A 25,634-nucleotide genomic window follows, 5' to 3' on the forward strand; every position below is an offset into this window, starting at 1 on the left:
TGGCTTTCATAGGTTCTGTGCATATTTAAAAAAAAAATGTTGGTTTTTGTTTAGTTTATTTCATATTTTTTTTAAAAAGGAAAAAAATAGTGATGGAATTGCAAATGTAATAGTAAAAATGTGATGGAATGATGCGTTAAATAATGATTGGGTGTGATAGTGTGATAAGTGTGATATAGTGAAAGGTGCCCATAGTACCCTAAGATCCACAATAGTTCATACAAACCTCAATCTCCACATACCATTTCAAATATCTCTAAAATAGCCTTCATTTTTCCCACAAAACTATAATTTCAAACCCTTTTAAAAACTACTAAAAACATATTAATAGTTTAAATCTGATAGAGAGGACCCACTATCTCAAGCTGGACAAGGTCCTTGGGGACGGACCAAGGTGCTTGGACCGCCACTCGGACAAAACCCACAATGCAAGACTGATGTCCGTGAGGGGTCGGTTTGCGATTTCGGACTTTTAGACACGCAAGCATTCGTTGTGAATGTTCTATGAAATGAGTACATGGATTTCAGGGTTTCTTAGGTAGATGCGAGAGCAGGTTAGTTCCATCGCTCGGGTAACTTCCATGATTCAAGTTGTTTCCAATTTCTCAAATCGATTAAATAAGTGTTTCATTTTCTTCCACAACTTTTTTTTTGAACGGCAAATTTCATTACTTCTATTGTCTGTGGGACTTGAACCCAAGACCTCCCCTCCTAAGGTGTTTAAAGACTTTTTACCAATAAACCACCACCGCATTATTTTCTAGACAACTAAAGATCAAAAATTTGTAACACCAACCTATTTATATATTCTTACATTTGTACACAAAATTAATAAGTAAAAAAATCAATTTATCTGAAACAGCTTGTCACAAAAAAAAAAAAAAAAACATTTTGATATTTTATTACATTATATATCCTTTAAAATATTCTAATCATTATACCACAGAACCCATAAATTTCAAGATTAACTTAGCATTTGAAACCCTAATTATCTGATAATCATCAACCTAATTAATCTTAATCATAAACTCTATGCAAGAAAAACAAAACCAATTATCACAATCCCAAAACAGTTAACATCCAACAAAAGATAACAAACAATTTTGTAACATCAACCAACCATTCACAACCAAATCTTGAAATAATTAAAGCACCTTGTGATCAAGATGATCACAATTCACAACAACATCATCAAAGGGTCCATCGATCCGGGCTAACCTGCTTGCACAACTCAAGATACGTCAAGAACAAGACCCTATCTTTAGCCCCGGTTCGATGGTTCCCGGTGTGCTTACAAAAATACTTCAACTGTGCTAACGTACAACACCCAACCAACTCACCTAAAAACAAGAACAACCAGTTGATCCCTTTCTTCTTCTTCATCACCGGCTTTACGCAGTTTTCTTGATGACAAAACTTGCATGTTGGCAATGTTGGACTCATCCACTTCTTCGGAGCTCGATCATGAAACTCATGCATGTGCATTGCAACGTAGGATGAGACTTGTTGGTACTTTTGTTCAAGGTTGTATTCGATTTTGTACCGTTTTTCGCACCTTTTGCATTCGACATCACCGGAGATTGTTGTGATTTGGTTTTCGGTTAGGTAGTTTAAGTTGTGTACTTGTGCACGGTGGTCAGTTGCCCATGGGAACGGTGGTGCGATGATCGGTGATTTACCTTCACGTGGTGCATGGGATGGTTTTCGACGGTTGCGACGCGGGGCGTGTGGTGGTGGCAACGGGAGTTGCGGTGGTTGTTGTGGTGGGGTGGAGTAGAGAGACATGGTAAGTTTGGTTTTAGGGTCAGAATCTTGATTTGTGTTCACCGGTGGAAATGGTTGTTGTGGTGGTTGTTGAGGCGGTTGAGATGGGTGGACGAAGAGGAACATAGGTAGTGGGGGATCTTGATCGGTGGTCGTCACCGGTGGTTGTGACGGTGGCAGTTGGATACTGAAATCTAATGGCTCGATCATCTTGTTGTGTAGGGTTATGGATGAAAATGAAGTGATTAGGGTTTTATAGGGTTTTAGAATTAGGGGATTAGAGTTTTAGTGGGATACAAACTCATTTCAAAATTCAAAATTGTAACTTCTTTAACATATTTTATCCGTGGAAATAGGAGTTATACAAACAAGATAAACTATGCATACCGAAAGATGTCTATTCAATTTTACATGTCTCAAATTATAGCTGTTTAACAGTTATCTATAATGTATATTCTTGCTATGTTGGGTTTTTTTTTCGTATTAATAATTGTCTCCATTGCCATTCAAAAAAAAAATGTTTTAATTATCATATACCAAATGTCTAAGTTAAAAAGTATGTATTGCTTTAGAAATAAATTCATTTTTCAGTCGGGGTGAAGTAAAAAAATAATTTAGTGAAAAGGAAAAATAATAGAATATCTATTAAAAGTAAATGGAATCAGCATCAATTTAAAAGACAAATTATGTGTTAGGAAATAAATGAAAGTAATGCCAGATAAAACATAAAGGAACTGAAACATACAAATAATTAAGCCATAACAAACATTGAGGTTTTTATGCGACGACCAAGTTCAAATCATGCATGAAGGCGTGTATTTGGGAGTGTACAAAAAAAAAAAAAAAAAAACCTCCCTAAGTATTTTAAGAGAAAATTATGAGGATGTTAAGTGTATAAGCTTTAACATTACTTGGAATAGTTTTGAAGAAATTATTCATCTGGTCTCAACATTCATTCACTAATAACCATTTTTATCGTTTGATTGAGTAGGTTTAAAGAACATGTGTGGCACTTTTAAAGTTAAGTTTTCTTAAGAATGAATGTCAATGTGTGTTTAATTAAAGTGCTTTCTTAGTCTATCCCTTTGTGTGGAAAATGCTTTAGTTTTTAGTTGATTTCATAGCAAAGTCATGTGTTTTGATCTTGTGAAACGTAATAACAAAGGGATGTTTTGATCCAATTTTATGAAACTAAACTTGGCCATTAACTTACCATTTTGTTACATTATCTGACAGCTCTAGTATTTCGAACCAACTTTACAGTTTTCGTTCTCATTTAGCTTTAATCTTTCTTAATTTCATGGCAATATGCTATACTTTGTTCTTGCAAAAATATATATGTTGATGCAACCAGGGCCGTCTCCGAAAATCACAAAAAAAAAATTGGCCCTTTTCGAGATAAAAAATTTGGGCCCTATTCGCAAATCGTCATATAATATAAACTCATCAATCACTCAATCAAATAACCCATAATACTACGATAATTGTTATCAAATAGATAAAACAAATTAACAAAAATAGTATAGCAAAAATATGAAGTTATAGAACGTACTTGCTAAGCGAAAAGTGTGGTTCTTCTAGCGTTTTTTGAAGCAAAACTCTCGATCAACTCCTTGTAATCCATAGTATCTAATTATTTCACTTTCAATAGAAATTGTCGCCAACCCGTTTAGCCTTTCTTGTGACATTGTAGAACGTAAATAGGTCTTCAACTACTTCAACTTTGAGAAACTTCTTTCTGCCGATGCCACGGTTACCGGAATTGTCAACAACACTTTATATGCATTTATAGCATTAGGATAAGTTGTATTGTGTTGGAAGATATAGTCTAAAACATCAAAAGGGAAAAATACATTCATTGTTTCAATCAAAAAACGAAATCAAAAAGACAAAATCACAAAAAACATATGAATTTTCGACTGATATTAACATACCTCAGACTGATGATAATTGCGATTTGCGACTGATATACTCCGATAATCCGATTCGATTCCGAAATCCTTGTCTCCTGTGCGTGCAATACTGACCAGGAATTAGGAACTGATCAGCCATTCAGCGTCGACCTTTTGTCTCCTGTGCGTGATCAGCGTCTTTTTGTTTCCCAAATCCCACTTTCCCTCGTCCCTCCTGTGCGTGAATTTCTTTCAATCACCTGGGCCCTTATTGTTTGTATTTGGGCCTATTTCAATTCATTAAAACCGTAGGCCTATATAAGAACATCCAGAATTTTCGTTTTTTTGGGCCCCATGCTGGTTTGGGCCCTGTGCACAGGCTCACTCTGCACATGGGCTTAGCCGGCCCTGGATGCAACAAATAATAGACCAAAGATAGTAGTTTGGCTGGTTAGGCAAAAGGGTTGAAGGGTTCAACTTTGCCTAACGCAGGTCGTGGGGTCCCCCCCACGTTTGCAAAACGTGGAGAGAGGTTCACTAGTTTATTTTTGTTGTTTGCTAAAGATCCTCCTCTGAAGTGTGTTCAGATTCGGATGAACTTGCAAAAGGAATGTGTGTGTTAGACGTGAAAGGGAGTGACTTGCATGAAGCAAGGACTCGATGTGAATGACCAGAGATCTTAGTAATCAGGGCTGGTCAGGAATGTCTGCTTAGTAAATGAATTGCTTAATTTATAGGAGAAGACATCTCCCAAAGAGGAATGCATTTGACTAGTGACCATGCTTGTAGTGAGGGACTTACCCTTTCGGGGGCTGAAGCCTTTTGCCCCGCGGATAAAAGAGTGTGCTCTGAGGACCTGCGTTACTTTTACGGCTGGTGAGTTGGTGAAGTAATCCAGAGACATGACTACTTACTGTTCCATGTTACTTTATTTCGGTTCCCCAGGTTTTTAACCTTTGAACCATTTTGCCTTTTGGGCGTTTATGTATTGAAGTCATTTATTTTTGGTTTTGGGCTACCCCCGTCATCAGCCCCCCAAGTCAGAGGATTTTGGGGAATGAGCTCAAAGACTTCTGACTTTTATACATGTGTTTTACTGCCTAGAGGCTTCAAGGGTTCAAGGCTTGAAGGGTTGGAAACGGTTTTGTGATTTTTGAATTTTGACAAGACGGTTTGACAAGACCTGTGGCAGTTTGTCAGGCGGCGGTTTTAATTTCCCCTGCCTAATTATATTTCTTATCTCATTAACTGATATATTTTAACCAGAAGAACATTATTTGCTCCTTTTTTCTCTGAAGTTTTCCCCTTTTTCAAATCAGGTCAGTTTCGCTTTGCTTATTTTGTTTTTAATTGTTCATATCATGGGTGCTCGTAAGGATTTGGCAAAATCGTTTTCCCGAATGACTCAAGAGGAAGTCGATTTGTTTTGTATGGAACGGGGAATAGGGACAAAGTTTAAACCGGTTGCACCGGCTTGTGATAAGTCTATCGATCAGTGTCCTCCTGGTTCGATCGCTTTATATTGTCGACATTTTGAGTTCTCGAATCTTCGTCATCCGTTTTCAAACTTTGTATTAAATATTTTGGAATACTATCGCATATCTTTTGGTCAAGTTCATCCCCTTGGAATGGCTAGGGTTTTGCATTTTGAAATTTTGTGTCGGGCTTCCGGGTATGATCTGACTCTGTTGTCGTTCCGTCGTTTCTTCCGGCTTGCCAAGAATGGTGATTGGTTTACTTTCGAGACCACTCAAGTTGATACCTGTTTGATTTCGTCCATGGTTTCTACACTTGGGGTCTGGAAAGACCGGTTTTTCTGGGTGTCTGAGGAGATTGTTCCCTTCAAACTTGTTTGGAGACACCTGGATGCCGTTTTGAACGAACCTGAACCTTTTGTGTCTGATATAAATACTCGATTTTTAGAAACTCTTAGGGAGTGTTCTTCAAGGCTTCGTCCCTTTCCTGAGCATTTGTATTGGGTCTTAGTAAATTGTGGGAAAAACGTGATCGTGACCCAGTGCTCATGAGAGATGGGAAGGGTATGCATTTATTTTCCTCATGTGCTTGTGTTCTTATTTCTTTGCTTGCTTATATGTTTTTTGTTTATTTTGCAGTTATGTCTGCCCTTGACTTTATAAAAAGCGATGACACTTCCGATGTTGCTTTTGATGATGTTTCTGCTACCCCTGGTGAGGATGCAGTTGTTAGGGGTTCTGATTATAGGTTCGAGGGTTCTGGGTATGTGAATGTCCCAAATGTTAAAGGTTTTACCAAGGATACTGCTTCCAAGGGTTCCACTCGTCGTTCACCACGTCATCTGAAGGGTGTTGATCAGCCCTCTGGTTCGGAGCCTATTGATGTTAGTGATGATATTGAAGCATCAACAGATCAAGCTATGGATGTCAGCAAGGGCAAGGAGAAAGAGTTAATTGTTTCAAGCAAGAAGAAGAAGTTAATTAAGAAAGGTAATACTCCTGTTATTCAAGGTTCATCAGTCAAGAGTGTTGAGAGCTTCCAAGGTTCGGAGGGTCAGGAGGTTTACGTGCCTAACTAGGGGGGGGGGGGTTAAGGTTGGTGATACTTTCGAAGACCCGGCTGTTTGTGCTGAGGCCTTAGCTCATTTTGCTCCTCCCGATGTTCGAAGCGCCATATCTGAGATGGAGGCTGATCATCTTATTTCTAGGATGATGTTGAGTTCCTGCAACCTTTTAGCCCTGTTGGCTGAAGGTGTTACTCGTTTTGCCAAAGGTATGCAGGAATATGAGGAAGCCTCCAAGAAGAAGGAAAGGATGAAAGCTTCGATTGCTGCCATGAAGAAGGAGATTGATAGCTTTTCTGAAAAAGAGCTGGCTTGGGTTAAGAAGGAGGGTGAGCTGATAAGAAGACATGAAATTGAGATGAGTGATCTCAAAAAGAGTTTTGAAGCCGATAGATTGAAGCTAAAATCTGACAGGGAGGCCTTAGTTGTTCAACAAAAGGCCTTTGATGAGGAAAAAGAGAGCTTAAAGGCTTCGGTTGCCCAAGCTACTGGAAATAATCAGTGGCTTATTGAGCAGGGCTTTCACCAAGTTGTGACCTACCTTCTTCATTCCAAAGAGTTCAATTCTGCTCTAGGTGAGGTTTACACTAAACTGCTCAATCTGGGTAAACATCAGGGTCTTATTGCAGGTTATAAGCTTCATGAATCTGGCCATCCTTTGGAAAAAATCTCCTTTGTACCGTCCTGAGGCTTCTGATATCTTCAAGGGTTCCGTAGAGCAGATGGAAAGGCTAACATACCCATATGTAAGCCAGGTTGCTTCTTGCTATGGTAAGCCCCTTTCTGTCTTGAAGGGGTTAAAGCCTGATGGTCTCAATGAAAAGGTGTGTGTCGAAGTACTCAACTCTCTTTCAAGGAAACGTTCCTATTTAGGGGATAGTGAAGATACCTTTTCTGGAGAACTTGATGCTCCTAAGGATGCCAGCTTGGATGGTTCGGCTGTTGGTGGTGAAGGCTCAAAGGCTAAGAAGGTTAAGAAGACTAAGAAGGCCAAAGGTAACAGCTCTGGTGCTTCTAAGCCTTCTACTGATGCATGATATTCGTAGCTTTCTTAGCGCTTTAAAATAATTTGTGGTTTGTAACCTTAACTTTGAACAATATTAGGTTTGCAGGAAACCTTAAGGTTCCTGTTATGTGGTTGTGCTTTTAGGCCTGTATGGCCGTTTGAACAATATCTAAGCTTGCAAGTCACTAGGACTTGTTTTAACTTGTGTTTGAATGGTTGAAAGTCCTTTGGGGCTTTCTTTGTTATGATATTATGTTTAACTATTTTCTTTGTGTTTTGTCTTTATACTTGTGCCTATTTCGTTAAGGCAGCTTTGCTGGTTTTAAGCTTTTAAGCTTATTGGCTATTTGCGGGTAGGTTGAAGCCTTTAAGGTTTTGAGTTATCTTGTAAGTGGCTTGAAGCCTTCAAGGCTTCTTAGTTTTGTAACTTGACTTGGTTTGTATTTTTAACTTTTGGTACAAGTTGTTGCATTGTTTTTTGATTTATTTCTTTTTCTTGTATCTTTGTCTTTGTTAAGTTTGTGTTGTCTTTATGTTTTTTATACCTTAAAGGGTTCAGTGTTGCAGACACTTAGCCTTGGTATTTTTAACAAGAAGACATAGCACCTATCCTTTTCACCATTTTATTTGATTTCGTAAGCCTGTTTGTGTGCTATTTTTCTAAGGCTTAAGGAACATTTGGTGTAGGCTATTCAAACCTGTCTATGAGACCACTTTGTTTTTGATAATAAGACTCATGGAGTTGTATTGATTTAGGAGCTCACCCCTTATATAGGTCCATTCAACCCTTGAACCTATTGAGCGATGTGGCCTGGGAGCTCAACCCCTTACATGGCCCTTGCCATGGAGTTTCTTGCTAGGTTCTCAACCTGATTTTAGGATAGAAAGACAAATTTGATAAAACAATTTCATTCATTTAAGAGACATTTTTACAAAAGGTTTTCATAGTTCAACTCTTGAAATGCAACATTGTGAAATACAAACCAATCTTTCCCGCATAGACATGGAACCTTTTCAAGGTTTTTCCATTCCAGTGCCTTGGAAGCCTTTTACCTTCTGGGTCTGCTAGCTTGTAAGATCCACCCTTATGTGCTTCAAGGATGGTGTAAGGGCCTTCCCATTTTGGGCCAAGCTTTCCTTGATTCTCTTTCTTGCTAGCTTCATTGTTTATACGGACCAGGTCTCCTGGCTTGAAACGTTCATTCTTGACTCTCTTGTTGTAGTAGGCTTCCATTCGTTGCTTGTATTTGGCTTCTTGAATTGCGGCTTGGTCTCGTGCTTCCTCTAGGAGTTGTAAGTTCAACATAGTCTCTTTTTGGTTTGTTTCGGGATCTATGTTGACGATTCGTTGTGTTACAACTCCTATTTCAGCAGGAATTACAGCCTCAGACCCAAATACTAGGCTATAAGGTGTTCTTTTATGGCTTGTTTTTTCGGTTGTTCGGATTGCCCATAAAACGCTTAGCAATTCTTCAAGCCAGTTTCTTTCATACCTTCCCAATCTTGTTTTGATCCCTTCCACTATGCATCGATTCGTCCTTTCAACTTGTCCGTTTGATTGCGGGTAAGCCACTGAGCTGAAGACTTGATTGATCCTGTATTCTTTGCACCAAGCACTGAGAGGCTTCTAAGCAAATTGCTTTCCGTTATCGGTGACAAGTATTCCCGGCAATCCATAACGGCAAATAATGTTCTCCCAAACAAAGTCGATGACCTGCTTGCCTGTGATCTTTGCAAGTGGTTTAACCTCCGGCCACTTGGTGAAATAATCTATGGCCACTAGCAAGAATTTTAATCCGCCTTTGCTTGGGGGAAATGGACCGACAATGTCCATCCCCCATTTATAGAATGGCCATGCTGAGGTTATTGGGACAAGGTCATGCTTGGGATTTTTTGGGATTGGTGCATGAATCTGGCAGGCATCACATTTTCTCAACTGCTCACTGGTATCCCGATGCATCCAGGGCCAAAAATACCCAAGGTTCATGAGTTTTGCAACCACCGACCTGGCACCAAAATGAGCTCCGCATATACCTTCGTGAATTTCTTTGATCAAATACTGACTTTGCTCAGGACCAACACATCTTAGCAGGGGTGCAAGGTAACCCTTTTTGTAAAGGGTTTCACCTTGTAGCACATATTGCCTTGCTTTGATCTTGACCCTTTCGGCTTCTATTTTATCTCTTGGCAATTCACCATTTTTAAGGAATTTCTTGATTAGAGTCATCCAATTTGGTTCTTCCTCGATGACCACGTCTTGAACTTCCAATTCATCGATTGATGGGGCCTTTAGCACTTCTACCAACACCTTCTTGGTAAGGTGGGCAAAAGTGAGAGATGCAAGCTTACTCAAGGCATCCGCCTTTTTGTTTTGGGACCTGGGAATTTGCTTGATGTTGCATTCTTGGAAGGTTTTCATCAGCTCTTTGGATTTCTCTCTGTATCTTTCATGTTGGGCTCTTTTGCAACATAGCTATCGTTTACTTGGCTTGAGACCAGCAATGAATCTGTGAATACTTCAAGCTTTTGGACTTTCATTTCTTTGGCTAGTCTTAAGCCTGCGATCAGTGCCTCGTATTCAGCTTCATTGTTGGTGGTCTGAAAATCAAAACGGAGAGCATATGTGAATTCCATCCCTTCTGGGTTGATCAAAATGAGCCCAGCCCCTGACCCTTCAACGCTTGAAGCTCCATCGGTGAAAAGCTTCCAGGCTTCAAGGTTTGAAGGTTCAGTGGCAGCGGTGTTTACTTCAGTGATTGTTGGCTTTGGGATTTCTACAATGAAATCGGCCAAGACTTGGGCTTTTATTGCTTTTCTTAGGACATATGTGATGTTATGCTCACCTAGTTCCACTGCCTATTTGGCTAGTCGTCCCGAGTTTTCTGGTTTTTCAAGCACACTCCTAATGGGTTGGTCGGTGACCACCTGTATAGGGTGTGCTTGGAAATTCCTCCGAAGCCTTCTAGCTGTTTGAACTAGGGCTAGGGCAAGTTTTTCAAGGGGAGGATATTTGGTTTCAATCAATTTTAGAGTTTTGCTGAAGAAATAAACTGGTACCTGAACCTTGTCTCGCTCAATGGTGAGGACCTCGCTTATGGCCTCTTCAGCAACTGAAAGGTATACTGAGATTAACTCTCCCGTTTCGGGGGCTACAATGTCTGGCAAGGAAGCTAGATGTTGTTTCATCTGGTTGAAGGCTTCTTCAGCCTCCTCAGTCCATTTGAAGTCCTTCTTATCAGAGCAGCCTTTAAGCGTTTTGAAAAAGGGTAAAGACCTTTCAGCCAACTTGGAGGTAAAACGCTTCAAGGTTGCAAGCTTCCCATTTAAGCTTTCAACCTCTTTCTTGCTTCTTGGTGGTTTGGTTTCTAGAACAGCTTTCACCTTGCTCGGATTGGCTTTAATGCTTTGTTTCCCCACAATATGCCCGAGGAATTTACCTTCCTCAAACCCAAAGGAACACTTTTCGGGGTTGAGTTTCATGTTGACCTTTCTTAGGTTGTTGAAGGTTTCTTGGATGTCATCGAGCATTTGATATTCCGTCTTGCTTTTGATCACCAAGGCATCTTTTTACCAATTTGGCTTGCAAAGGCTTTGTCCACTAGACGTTGGTAGGTTGCTCCAGCGTTTTTGAGGCCAAAAGGTATCTTTTGGTAACAAAAGATTCCTTTATCAGTGTGGAACGCTGTCTTTTCTTCATCTTCTTCTTTCATGAGTATTTGATGGTACCCTTTGTAAGCATCAAGAAAACACTTGAAAGGGTAACCGGTGAGGGAGTCAACCTTGAGATCAATTTCTGGTAGCGGATAGCAATCCTTGGGGCAAGCTTTGTTAAGATCCTTGAAATCTATACACATCCTCCAAGAGTTGTCTGGCTTTTTGACCATAACCGGGTTTGCAACCCATGATTGATACTTGACTTCTCGGAGAATGCCGGCTGACACAAGCTTTTCAACTTCTTGGCAAGCAGCCAGGCTTCTCTCAGGTGCTAGATTTCTTTTCTTTTGGACCACAGGTTTGACATCCGGTGATATTCTTAACTCATGTTCAGCAATGTTCCGAGGGATCCCTGTCATATCTTCTGGACACCAAGCGAAGACATCGCTGTAATGTGTTAGCAAGTTTTCAAGATACGATAGGGTTTCTTGTGAAAGGCTTGGATTGACCCTTATTCTCTGTTCAGGGTACTTAGGATTTATGATCAGCCTTTGCTTGTCTTCTTCACTTTTGGAACTTTCACCCTCAACCAGGTAGGCCTCTTGAGAAGGTTGAAGGGTTGCTATCCCCTTCTCGGTGGGAAATTTGACTGTGCCATGGCCAACAGACACGTCCATGTAGAATGCACACTGCCCTGGCCTTCCAGTGATCACATCATAGCTTGAAGGTATGTTGATAACCACAAAGGTGACTGGTTGGACTCTTTCCCTTTGACCTTTGCTGAAACGAACATTAAGTGTCAGTTTCCCTAAAGGTTTGAGGGGTATATCGGCAATACCTTTTATGGAGGTTCCAGAGGGTTGGAGCCTTGAACGTTCTTCATTGCTCAAGCGGTTGAAGAATTTCTCGAACATGATTTCAGTGGCCGGCCCAGTGTCTATGTATGCCCTGCTTGTTTGTAACGTTCCCATAGTTGCATCTACCACAAGACGGTTTGAAAGAGAGTCTTTTTCCGTTGGGGGAAAGCAAACACACTGAAGCTCCCAAGCTTCCAACCGTTGCCTCTTGTGTGGAACCCTCCCATCAAAATCCACCATATTGACTTCCTTGCCTTTTCCTTCAGCCATTTTGTCTCTTACTCCTTTCACCAAATGAGCAAGTTCTCCGGACTTAACAGCTTCTTCAATCCTTTTCTTAAGCTGGAGGCAATCATTGGTGTGGTGACCCTTTTCTTCGTGGAATTCACAGTATTGTGTGGAGTTCTCATTCTTTCTGCTTTTGGGGAGAGGTCTAGGAGGCCGAAAGTTTTGCTTGACTTCTTCCGTTGCGAGGATTTCTTGAGGAGTCTTTGTGAGGGGTGTGAAACTCATGCCTTTTTCCCTGCTGGAAGGGTTACGACCTTCAGACCTTCGATGGTCTGAACACTTTTGGCGTCTGTCAAAGGAGTTAAAGTTTCCTCTCTTTCTAGCTGGGCTGTTACCTCGCCAGCTGGATCCTCTTTTCCTTTGTTCTTTGATATCTACTGCCTCTTCCCCTCGAATATGGGCCTCAGCCCTTTCAAGAGCTTCTTCCAAGGTCTTGGGGAGGGATTTGTTGAAATCCCTTGTGAGGTACTTAGATGTAATGGCATTCATAAAACCTGCCACCCTCATTTTTTCATCTGGCCCCACATAGGTTAGACCTTCTTTCTTGTATCTCTCTATGAACTCTAGAAGGCTTTCATCATCTCTTTGCTTGATCTGAAAGATCACTGTAGCATCTTTAACATACCGCCTTTGTTGGGAGAAATTGGCTAGGAACCCCTTGCTGAGGTCATCGAAGCTTCGAATGCTTCGAGCAGGTAAGTCATTGAACCAGATTCTTGCTGATCCGACAAGGGTTTGCATGAACATTAAACAACAATCAGCGTTTGACCATTTCTCGATTCTTACGGCACCAGTAAAGATCTGGAGATGGTCCTCGGGATCTTCGGTCCCATCATAGGTTTTGATGTGGGACGGCATTTTGATCTTTGTTTGAAAATCATAATCGGCTATTTGCTATGAAAAGCATGAAAGGTTACTTGGCTTGTAAGGCTTGACCAAATCTTCTTCAACCCTTGTACCCACGTTGTTGTTGTTTCCTTGGGTGGCCAGCACTTGATTGATGAAGTGCTGCCACGGGAAACTGGCCATCATCTGGGGCATAAAGTTGAAGCCTTGAAGGCTTCCGAGTGCAACAGAGCAGTTAACTACCAAGGGGGTGCTCATAGCGGCACTTCGTGCCAAGGGGAGCACCGACAAGGCTTGTTCCCATGAAGTTGTTGTTGAGGGTGGAATACTCGTCGCCGGGGACTATAGGAGCTGGTCAAGGGTCAGCTCATGGCCCAGTGGAGCACCACTTGCAGCTGGTTGGGATGAGAATAGGGGGTATGCTGTAAGATTCGGTCTTGCGGACAGATACGAGTTAGGATTTGGAGGATGACTGGGACCAGCCTCATCCCTAGATATAAAAGGAGGGACGGGAGGTCCAGGAGATAGCGTTGGTTCTGGCTCATCATAGTCTAGACGAATCCTCACTCCGTTGTCCCTTTCCCTACTCACATATTGGTTGAGAAGATACCTCAACTCAAGGAAATTGTTGGCAACCCCTTCAGGGGTAAGTTCAACACGTGCTGGGGTGTCAGAGACACCAACGTTAGGGGAAGGGACTCCGGATCTGGACGGAGTTGGGGTGTTGAAAATGAGAAACTCGGGAGTGCTCCCTGGAGTTGAGAAAGAAGTTGGTATAGCCACATGAGTTTGGCTAGTACCCGGGGTAGAGGTGTTTAGAACCTGATTTACTTCTCCCGGGGATTCATTTTCTGACATGGTAGTTTCAAGAGAAAAGAGCTACACTACTGGGTCTTTTGGAGGAGAAATAGTGGCATAGCCCCACGGTGGGCGCCAACTTGTTGATGCAACAAATAATAGACCAAAGATAGTAGCTTGGCTGGTTAGGCAAAAGGGTTGAAGGGTTCAGCTTTGCCTAACGCAGGTCGTGGGGTCCGCCCCACGTTTGCAAGACGTGGAGAGAGGTTCACTAGTTTATTTTTGTTGTTTGCTAAAGATCCTCCTCTGAAGTGTGTTCAGATTCGGATGAACTAGCAAAAGGAATGTGTGTGTTAGACGTGAAAGGGAGTGACTTGCATGAAGCAAGGACTCGATGTGAATGACCAGAGATCTTAGTAATCAGGGCTGGTCAGGAATGTCTGCTTAGTAAATGAAGTGCTTAATTTATAGGAGAAGACATCTCCCAAAAGAGGAATGCATTTGACTAGTGACCATGCTTGCAGTGAGGGACTTACCCTTTCGGGGACTGAGGCCTTTTGCCCCGCGGATAAAAGAGTGTGCTCTGAGGACCTGCGTTACTTTTGCGGCTGGTGAGTTGGTAAAGTAATCCAGAGACATGACTACTTACTGTTCCGTGTTACTTTATTTCGGTTCCCCAGGTTTTTAACCTTTGAACCATTTTGCTTTTTGGGCATTTATGTATTGAAGTCATTTATTTTTTGTTTTGGGCTACCCCGTCATCAGTATAAAACATATCCATTCCCAATGTTTGAAAGCTATGCAACTTTGTTCATTTTCGTTAATTGTTAAACTTCTAAAGGAACACGGTGTGACGGTTATAAGGTGTCTCCACTCAATTCTAGAAGTGGGGGTTCAACTGTTCAAGTTATACAAAATGCAAATACAAGAGTATTTAAGAAGATGTTAGTTTGTCATTCAAACAAAATACTAGTAGTTATATATGTGACTCTTAAGTTGCTAAACGTCAATAGTGACATTCACCTAAAAAAAATAATATGAAAATGGAAGATAAAAAGAGAATCCCTAGTTTCATTTCTTGAAAAGTGAATGCATAGAATCAGGAGAATGTAGATGAAATGAATCAAATTGTATGACGAGTTGTTTGGCCATAAAACTCTGATGTTACTACATCAAATTGTGTGTTTTTCTAGTGCCTCTGAGGATCTCTTCCTTTATTTTGCTTCTAACGATAACCTCCCTTTTCATCTTTCCGTTGTGCAACCGAAAACCATACCAAGGTCAAGCATAAGCTGCCAATTAGATTTATAAAATGAGTTTGTATTGATTGTATATTTAGGGTTACATCATAGTGTGCTTACATAGGCATGATGTTACATGTCTAGTCCTTAAACTATAACCAATTATATATTTCTCTAATACTCCTCCGCAAACTAAGCACTTGAGCGACTTTTTTGAAATCTAAAAAAAACATAAACATAAAAACGTTAAGATAGTAGGTCTTCGTTCTAAAAACACATAAACATAAAAATCGTCAAAAATGAGTACCGGTACTGGAAGTGCTTGGTACGGTACGATATGGTATTTAAAGATAAATCAACCCAAAATACCAATGTCTTACCGAACCAAAAATACCTATCAAGAAAATGCAAAACATGGGTACTGAAAATTGTTCGGTACAATACATTTGGTACCTAAACTTTGTCACTCATTAATAACATGTTAATTTTTTTACATAAGGTACTTTGTTGTTTTTAACCAACAAAATGGCTTTATAGTTACTTTTGTATTTCTTACTTATATAATTCTTACTTTTGTATTAAGGAAGAAATGGGTTTTAGATTTATGGCTTTTATGATGGGCTCAATCACTACTTGGATTCGGCCGAACAATAAGAAACAGGGAAGCATGGACTGTCCTTAAAGAGGCCCATTTAAACACTTCTAAGTTCTAAATCTAACCGGTTGTACATATCCTTAAGAGGTGAAAAAAATCCGAGTAATAAAACCTAAGGCTACCAAGAAAAAAAATCGAAACGTTGGTTCCTCCGTACCTGGTTTCGTACCGACCCTATTCGCCGGTTATATTGTTCTATACCCTATTATTTGAACCAGTTCCAACTCGATTATATCCGACCCAAACTGATTAAAACCCGAAAAACACGGGACCAGTCCCAAAGTAAGTTGATCACTTCTCTTCAAAACCCGGTTCCATGCCTAAACGGGTTATTGCAAAACCCAAAAATGTTTTGAGACTCTTCATCGTAACTGGAACGTGATTTAAAAAAAAAGGATGACAATAAAAATAGCTATTTTTCACTTCTCATTAACTACGAATTTCATCCGTGATTTTTATTTTTGTTTTAATTCTCATGCTCTTATTTTCTTCCCGTGCGCTATATGAAATATTCAGCTATTGCCTTTATAAAACTTTGAGCAAAAATAGCCGTTTATACTATTTTTGATCCTTTCAAACGAAGAGGTGAGCCCCATATTGTAGGGCCTCCTCTCATCCTTAACCATCAAGAAATCTAACTGATATTTAGAAAGAAAAAAAAAATAGTTCCTTTGTAAATGGGAAGTTAGCTACATGCTACCAAATACAAATCCACATTTATAAAAACAAATAATATAGAACCCTCCCCCCCCTCCCCCCCCCCCCCCAAAAAAAAAAAAATAAAAAAAAATAAAAATTGTGAAATGATTTTTCTTTCTCAGTACTTGAAGAATACATGAGGGAACTAGAATGAATCCGTTAATCGTTCGACCGGTAAAAGTTTTTATTAGTATGATTACCCAAAACTGTCGATTTATAAATAGTAAGTTATTTAAACGAACTTAAAAAAAGTTTAAGGATTGGGTGGGCGGACGCATCCCTTGAAAAAAAAAATTGTGTATTTTTTAGGTAAAATGTTGATTGCACCCTTTGAAAGTTTGGTTAAACCCCTCATTCATACCCAGAGCCGTCCCCGAAAACTGTTGAAAAAATTTAGGCCTCGGGCGACGAAATGAATTGGGTCCAAAATTATGGTTAAGGGTAAATGAATTACAAATATGAAAAATTAGTAATGGAGCAAAGAATCGAACTTGATACCTTTACATTATTTTGAGATGGTTTTTGCCACTACATCACCAATACTTTTTTGCATAATAAACGGATAAATATACTAAATATATAATTTAATAAATATATACAAGCTTATAAAGACTTTTCGGGCCCTTAGAAATTTTGGGCCTCGGGCGTCGGCACGGGTTTGCCGGGCCCATAGCCGGCCCTGTAATCATACCGTAAAAAAAAAATCATGAGTCTGTCACTAGTTATAATAAACTACTTTTACAATCGGCTAAGGGGCTGTTTGGAAACTTCTGAATGTTTAAGTGCTAAACCAGTAAGAGGTCTGAATCATTAAGAGGCAGTATAATCTTTAACAGTTCAGAGGCAAATGTCTGACCAATTCAGATTAGAGGTCTTAACCATTCAGACTTAGTATAATGCTTAATCATTCAGACGCAAATGTCTGAACCATTCAGACATCTGCTTGCGAAACAAACAGACTGAACCATTAAGTGCTGAATTAGTAAGAGGTCTGAACAATTAAGAGCTTCATTAAGAGGTAAACAAACATCCCCTTAAAGAGATATAAAACCAAAATACCCCCCCCCCCCCCGATAAACCTAACTTATTCGCTTTTTCTCCTTACCGAATTGTGGTGGATTGACTCCCGATGAAAAAGATGTTACATTTTACAATTTCATGGACAATAATTAAAACTAGAATTTTGACCCGTGCCGCGCGTTGCAGCGGCACCACTATGTTTGTGACTTTGTTACACGCATAACGATGATGACATTAGTGTGCGCGCATTAACTTGTGGTGCGCACATGTGACACACTTTATGTTCACGACATTAACGTCATTAGACATATATAAAAAGAGTATGTCTAAGTCGTTGAGATGTAAACTTGTAAAAGTAATTTAGATATTAACGTGGTTAGGCATAGATAAAAAAATATATAATAATATGTCGCTCGTTACGGTATAAAGTCGTAAAAGTTATTTAAACAAAAGGAGGTGTTAAATTAATAAAGCATTGTTTTTTTTTACTTTGTTACATACGTTACGTTCGTGACATTAACTTTATCAGACATAGATAAAAAAGAGGGCCTCGGACATTGCAATGTAAAGTCGTATAAGTAATTTAGACGTGATGTAAAGTCGTAAAAGTAAGGCGGTGTTAAGTTATTAAGTAGAAAAGGTTGGAATGTCAAAGTTGTTAATTACCAAAATTTAGAAGAAAATATTTAACTTATCTAAAGATAAGGATTAATAGGGTTTCGTATCAAAATTTTAAAGTTTGATGGTGTGAATAAAAAACAGTTGGTCCATTACATAGGTCACGACCTTTGTTTTTAAAATTACATATAATATAATAATATAATTAACATTCATTATCTCAAATATTGTTTCACAAAAAAATTCCAAAAGTAAATTTATACCTAGTAGTCAGTAATTATATAGTGGATTTTTGTTACTATTAGGGATACAAATTACCGTTTACACTCAGTAGTCACTATTTATATAGTGGATTTTTACCATAAAAAATAAAAATAAATAAAATATAGTTTTAAATGAAAATTTAATTACTTACAGCCATAGTACAAAGTAGATCAGTACATCACTGCCATTTGTCTTAAGACTGTCACTTGATTCTGCAACCCCATAGATAAAAGCCTGCACCAATCAAACAAAAACACACCAAACCATCGCACAAAAAGACAATTTATTGGTGGCATGCCACCGACATTGTATTTTAAGATTATATAAATATGAAAAATGGTTATGATAGAGAATGGATATTTTAGATATAAATAATTAGAGATCAGTTAATATACAAAATAGTTTAACGTATATTATGTACGTGATTGTTTTTCAATGTGCGATTTTCATATACACCACGTGATTTCTGATAAAACACACATGCGAATTTGTTTTTTCATCCCCCCATGTGATTTCATCATATCCACCAACATGCGATTTGCATATTTTATGCACACGCTTTTTTTATAACGTGCGATTTCTAATCGCGTACGTAATGTACGTTAAAGCCAATTATACAATACACTTTTTCTAAATAACTAAATATCATTTTATATGGTTTTATGATATGATATTATTGTCTTTTTTTAAACGATAAGTTCAATATAAAAAATTAAAGATGGGTTAGTCGTACCTACTAATCCCTTTGTATTGACAAAGATGGAACTTTGTGACGGTGAGTCGGTGAGGCTTATTTGTAACTGGTTATTTAGGGTGTAAAACACCTGAAATTTTCAGAGATTTTAAGTTTTATATATAATATATAATTAATGTTACTAGTATTAAGCCCCTGCGTTGCAGCGGTTGTCGTAAAACTATGTCAAGTAGTACCGATTCTATAATACTATGAGCGATCACTAACATCGGAAAAGCTCGTAAAAACAAAATAAATAAAAACGGAAAAAATAAAGCCGAGCGAAAAGCAGACGTAAAATCCTTGAATCACGCACGCTCGGTGCAGAGAAATTAGACCGAAACGTAAAACATAGAAAAAATAACCAAATCAATCCAGGACTCGCGTGTTGTGACGAACTTGTCAAATGGAAAAATATCGATGTGTTGCGACGGACCAAACGTGAAACGGGAAAATACACGAAAAAATGTTGAACCTACATGCACGTTGTGGTAAGTTAACTCACAAAATTTAGAACGAAATGAAAAACTTGGAAATGGTGAAAAGTATGGTGGAAATGAAAAAAAAACCAGATGCACAACACCATATATTACAAAAAAAGTTAAAAATTTTATTTTTGTAAAACTTGAGTAAACTATTATATTAATAGAGTAAACTCTAGTTAATGGTTAAATATTTATTTATTATCTACATAATACACGATATGCTTTTAAATTATTTAAATTTTTTTATTAGTTTAATATTTATGAATTAATTATTTTCATATTAGTTCAAGAGATATTAATAATTTATTAGATATTAGATTTAGATATTTATTATATTATTAATTGAATTTATTAATATTAACATAAAGATAAGGATAAAAATAAAGATAAGTGATATTTATATATTGGTTATTAATATTAAAAGAAATATATTAAACAAATATAAATAGAATTTATAAGATTGAAAGAGAGAATGCCATGTGGCATTATTTGTAGTCTTTTATTAATATTTAGATTAGATTAGATTAGATTTTTTAAGAGGAGATTGCATAGGAAAAAGTTCATGGTAAAAATTGAAATTTGATAGTGTAGAGGGTGTTAACTCGTAACTTGGGAGATAACCGGATCTGACTCCAACCAAACATTAGATTAAATCGGTTAAAGTTCGAGTCAAATAAATTACAAATAAGGATCTGTTTGATATGATGTCATAGAATCGATGATAAAATGAAATGAAAAAGACTTACAATAGATCATTACCAATTTTTTATGAATCATTAATTTGTGTTGTTTGATAGGAAAAAAATAAAGAAACTGAATACGACTTAGTTAAAAGTGACAAAAATACTCATGTAATGTTACAATTTTCACAAAAGTCTACAGCTAAATTTAGAATAGATTTATATTATGAAAAATAAAAACATACTTAACGAATAAAATTTAAAAACCATTCTTTAGCTCAACTAAAAAATGGTTAAAAATACCATATCAAGATGATAAATAAAAATTTATTATTTAGTGGATTTTGAAGATAGTTATTTTAACCAACCATTTTTGGAAGCTAGAGTTATTATATTTTTAGAAGAAAAAAGAAGTAGATACAAATGTAAATTATCACTTCTTTTTTAAGGAACGAAGAAAATATTACCTCTCCCCAAGGAATGAAAATCCTTGGAATGGGAGGAATTGAATTCCTTATGAAATGATCCATTTCACTATATGTGTTGTTGACAAATATGTTTTCTTTCATTATCTCATAATATTCTATTTCATTTTGCAATTCAGAATACCAAACATTACCTATAGGCATTTGATGATGGATAGCCCAAGATCAAATAAAATGACTAAAACACATAAATGCTTAAAAGGTTGAAAGGTTCAAAGGTTAAAAACCCGGGAGTTGAGATAAAGCGACACGTGAACAGTAAATAGTCACATCTCTGATTGCTTCACCAACTCGCCCAACCGCAAAAGTAACACAAGTCCACAGAACGCAGTCTTTTATCCGCGGGTCAAAAGGCTTTAACCCCCAAAAGGGTAAGTCCCCCACTGCAAGCATGTTCACTAGTCAACAGCTTTCTCTTTGAGCGATGACTCTCCCTATAAATGTGACACCTCATTTAGTGCCAGGATACTCTCGATGAGTTCTGATTCCAGGCGAATCTCTGGTCATTGTTCTTGAGTACTTGTACTATGCAAGTCACTCTCCATCACATTCAACACACACATTCTTATTGCTCTCACATCCGAGATTGAACACGTTTCAGTAGAGGATCCCGAGCAAACAACAAAATCAAACTAGTGAACCTCTCTCCACGTCTTGCAAATGTGGGGGGACCCCACGACCTGCGTTAGGCAAAACAAAACCCTTCAACCCTTTTGCCTAACCAGCCCAGCTACTATCATTGGTCTATTATTTGTTGCACCAACAAGTTGGCGCCCACCGTGGGGCTACGCCACTAATTTTCTTCAAAAGACCTAGTAGTGTAGCTCCATTCTCTTGAAACTACCATGTCGGAAAGTGAATCCCCGGGTGAAGTGAATCAGGTTCCAAACACCTCTACCCCAAGCACTAGCCAAGCTCATATGGCTATACCGACCTCTTTCTTGACACCGGGGAGCACTCCCGAGTTTCTCACTTTCAACACTCCAACTTCATCCAAATCAGGGGTCCCTTCCCCTAATGTCGGTGTCTCTAGCACCCCATCACATGTTGAACTTGCCCCTGAAGGGGTCGCCAACAATTTCCTAGAGTTGAGGTCTCTCCTTAACCAATATGTGAGTAGGGAGAGAGACAAGGGAGTGAGGATTCGTTTAGATTATGACGAGCCGGAGCCAATACTATCTCCTGGACCCCCCATCCCTCCTTTTGCAAACTCACAACCTCCTGCGTCTAGGGATGAGGCTGGTCCCAGTAATCCTCCTCCAAACCCTAACCCATATCTGTCCGCGAGGCCAAATCTGACAACATTTCCTCTCTTTTCGTCCCAACCAGCTACAAACGGTGCTCCTTTGGGGCACGAGCTAACCCTGGACCAACTCCTACAATCCCCAGTGACAAGTCTTCCAACCTCAGCAACAACTACATGGGAACAAGCTTTGTCTGTGCTTCCCTTGGCACGGAGTGCCGTTATGAGCACTCCCTTAGGAGTAAACTACCTAGTTGCACCTGGAAGCCTTTAAGGCTTCAACCTTATGCCCCAGATGATGGCCAACTTCCCATGGCAGCACTTTATTAATCAGGTGCTAGCCACTCAAGGGAACAATAGTAACAACAGTAACATGGGTGCAAGGGTTGAAGAAGATTTGGCCAAGCCTTACAAGCCGAGTAACCTCTCATGCTTCTCACAGCAAATAGCCGATTATGATTTCCAAACAAAGATTAAAATGCCGTCCCACATCAAAACATATGATGGGACTGAAGATCCTGAAGACCATCTTCAGATCTTTACTGGTGCAGCTAGGATTGAGAAATGGCCGAATGCTGAATGTTGTCTAATGTTCATGCAAACCCTTGTCGGATCAGCCAGAATCTGGTTTAATGATTTACCTGCTCGAAGCGTTCGAAGCTTCGATGACCTTAGCAAGGGGTTCCTGGCCAACTTCTCTCAGCAAAGGCGATACGTTAAAGATGCTACAGTAATCTTTCAGATAAAACAAAGGGATGACGAGAGCCTTCGAGAGTTCATAGAAAGGTACAAGAAGGAAGGTCTCACATATGTAGAGGCAGACGAAAAGATGAGAGTGTCCGGTTTTATGAACGCCATTACATCCAAATATCTCACAAGAATTTCAACAAGTCCTTGCCAAAAACCTTGGAAGAAGCTCTCGAAAGGGCTGAAGCCCACATCAGAGGAGAGGAGGCTGTAGATATCAAAGAACAAAGAAAACGGGGATCTAATTGGCATGGTAACAGTCCTGCTAGAAAAAAAGGGGAAATTTAACTCCTATGACAGACGCCAAAGGGGTTCAGAGCAACGAAGGTCTGATAGCCGAAACCCTCCAAGCAGGGATAAGGCCACAAACTTCACACCCCTTACCAAGACCCCTCAAGAGATTCTTTCCACGGAGGAAGTAAAGCAAAGCTTCCGACCTCCCAGGCTTCTCCCCAAAAGCAAGAAGAACGAAAATTCCACCCAATACTGTGAATTTCATGAGGAGAAGGGCCACCATACTAATGATTGCTTCCAACTTCAAAAGAGGATCAAAGAAGCCGTTAAGTCCGGGGAACTTGCTCACTTGGTGAAGGGAGTAAGGGACAAGATGGCCGAAGGAAAGGGCAAGGAAGTTAACATGGTGGACTTTGATGGAACGGTTCCACACAAAAGGCAACGGTTGGAAGCTTGGGAGCTTCAGTGTGTTTGTTTCCCTCCAAAAGAAAAAGACCCTCTCTCAAACCCTCTCGTGGTTGAGGCTACTGTGGGAACATTCCAAACAAGCAGAGCATACATAGACACTGGTGCTGCCACCGAAATCATGTTTGAGAAGTTCTTCAACCGTTTAACCAATGAAGAGCGTTCAAGGCTTCAACCCTCCGGGACCTCCATAAAAGGTATTGCCGACATACCCCTCAAGCCTTTAGGGCAAGTAACCCTTAATGTCCATTTCAGTGAAGGCCAGAAGGAGAGAGTCCAACCTCTCACATTTGTAGTCATCAATATACCTTCAAACTATGACGTGATCATAGGAAGGCCGGGGCAGTGTGCATTCTACATGGTTGTTTCTGTTGGTCATGGAACAGTCAAGTTTCCTACTGAGAGAGGGATTGCAACCCTTCAACCAACTCAAGAGGCCTATATGGTTGAAGGTGAAAGTTGCAAAAGTGAAGAAGACAAGCAAAGGCTAATCATAAACCCTAAGTATCCTGAACAAAGGATAAGGGTTAATCCAAGCCTTCACAAGAAACTCTCTCGTACCTTGAGAAATTGTTGATACACTACAGCGATGCCTTTGCTTGGTGCCCGGAAGATATGACGGGTATCCCTCGAAGCATTGCTGAACACGAGTTGAAAATACCACAAGATGTCAAGCTTGTTGTCCAAAAGAAACGGAGTTTAGCACCCGAAAGAAGCTTGGCTGCATGCCAAGAGGTTGAAAAGCTTGTATCAGCTGGAATTCTTCGAGAAGTCAAGTATCAATCCTGGGTTGCAAACCCAGTCATGGTTCGAAAGCCCGATAACTCCTAGAGAATGTGCATAGACTTCAAGGACTTGAACAAGGCTTGTCCTAAAGATTGTTACCCGTTACCAGAAATTGATCTCAAGGTTGACTCCCTCACCGGTTACCCTTTCAAGTGTTTTCTCGATGCTTACAAGGGTTACCACCAAATTCTCATGATGGAAGAATATGAAGAAAAAACCGCTTTTCACACAGACAAAGGGATCTTTTGCTACCAAAAGATGCCTTTTGGCCTAAAAAACGCGGGTGCAACCTATCAACGCCTGGTTGATAAGGCTTTTGCTAGTCAAATTGGTAGAAACATGGAGGCATATGTCAACGATTTGGTAACCAAAAGCAAAACGGAATACCAAATGCTTGACGACATCCAAGAAACCTTCAAGAACCTAAGGAAGGTCAACATGAAACTCAACCCTGAAAAATGCTCGTTCGGGTTCGAAGAGGGAAAGTTTCTGGGACACATTGCGGGAAAACAAAGTATAAAAGCGAATCCAAACAAGGTGAAGGCTGTTCCTGAAACCAAGCCACCACGAAGCAAAAAAGAGGTTGAGAGCTTGAACGGGAAGCTTGCAGCCTTAAAGCGTTTCACCTCAAAATTGGCCGAAAGATCGTTGCCTTTCTTCAAAACACTCAAAGGCTGTACTGACAAAAAGGATTTCAAGTGGACTGAAGAAGCTGAGGAAGCCTTCAACTAGATTAAGCAACACCTAGCTTCACTCCCAGAAATTGAAGCCCCAGAAACGGGAGAGTTGATATCTGTATACCTTTCGGTTGCCGAAGAAGCAATAAGTGCGGTCCTCACCATCGAACGAGACAAAGTTCAGGTACCCGTTTATTTCTTTAGCAAAACTCTAAAATTAGCATAAATCAAATATCCTCCCTTGGAGAAACTTGCTCTAGCCCTAGTACAAATGGCTAGAAGGCTTCGAAGATATTTCCAAGCACACCCTATACAAGTGGTCACTGACCAACCCATTAAGAGTGTGCTTGAAAAACCAGAAAATTCAGGACGATTAGCCAAATGGGCAGTGGAACTAGGTGAGCATAACATCACCTACGTCCCAAGAAAGGCCATCAAAGCCCAAGTCTTGGCTGACTTCATTGTGGAAGTCCCAAAGCAAACAATCACTGAAGTAAACACAGCCGACACTAAACCCTCAGACCTTAAATCCTGGAAGCATTTTACCGATCGGGCTTCAAGCGTTGAAGGGTCAGGGGCCGGGCTTATTCTGATCAACCCAGAAGGGTTAGAATTCACGTATGCTCTTCGATTTGATTTTCAGACCACCGACAACGAAGCTGAATACGAAGCACTAATAGCCGGCTTAAGGTTGGCTAAAGAAATGAAGGTTGAAAAGCTTGAAGTCTTCATGGACTCGTTGCTGGTGTCAAGTCAAGTGAACGACAGTTATGTTGCAAAGGAGCCAAATATGAAGAGATACAAAGAAAAATCCAAAGAGCTGATGAACACATTCCAAACGTGTACCATCAAGCAAATTCCCAGGTCTCAAAATAAGAAAGCTGATGCCTTGAGTAAACTCGCTTCTCTCACCTTTGCCCACCTTACCAAAAAGGTATTGGTAGAGAAGGCTCCATCG

At 39.6% G+C, this 25,634-nt stretch overlaps 1 protein-coding gene across 1 annotated transcript; it reads right to left on the minus strand.

The window, feature by feature from the left end:
* Positions 1-1,191: 1,191 nt before the first annotated feature.
* LOC110908477 lies at positions 1,192-1,974 on the minus strand. Its single transcript, XM_022153458.1, has one exon. The coding sequence runs from the start codon at positions 1,972-1,974 to the stop codon at positions 1,192-1,194; it is 783 nt and encodes a 260-aa protein (XP_022009150.1).
* Between the last annotated feature and the right edge of the window lie 23,660 nt (positions 1,975-25,634).

This window comes from Helianthus annuus, chromosome 1 (genome assembly GCF_002127325.2).
Source record: "Helianthus annuus cultivar XRQ/B chromosome 1, HanXRQr2.0-SUNRISE, whole genome shotgun sequence".
NCBI lineage: Eukaryota > Viridiplantae > Streptophyta > Magnoliopsida > Asterales > Asteraceae > Helianthus > Helianthus annuus.

Excerpts from the sequence above, each read along its gene's own strand:
- LOC110908477 (XM_022153458.1), bottom strand. The coding sequence starts at position 1,974 with ATGATCGAGCCATTAGATTTCAGTATCCAACTGCCACCGTCACAACCA.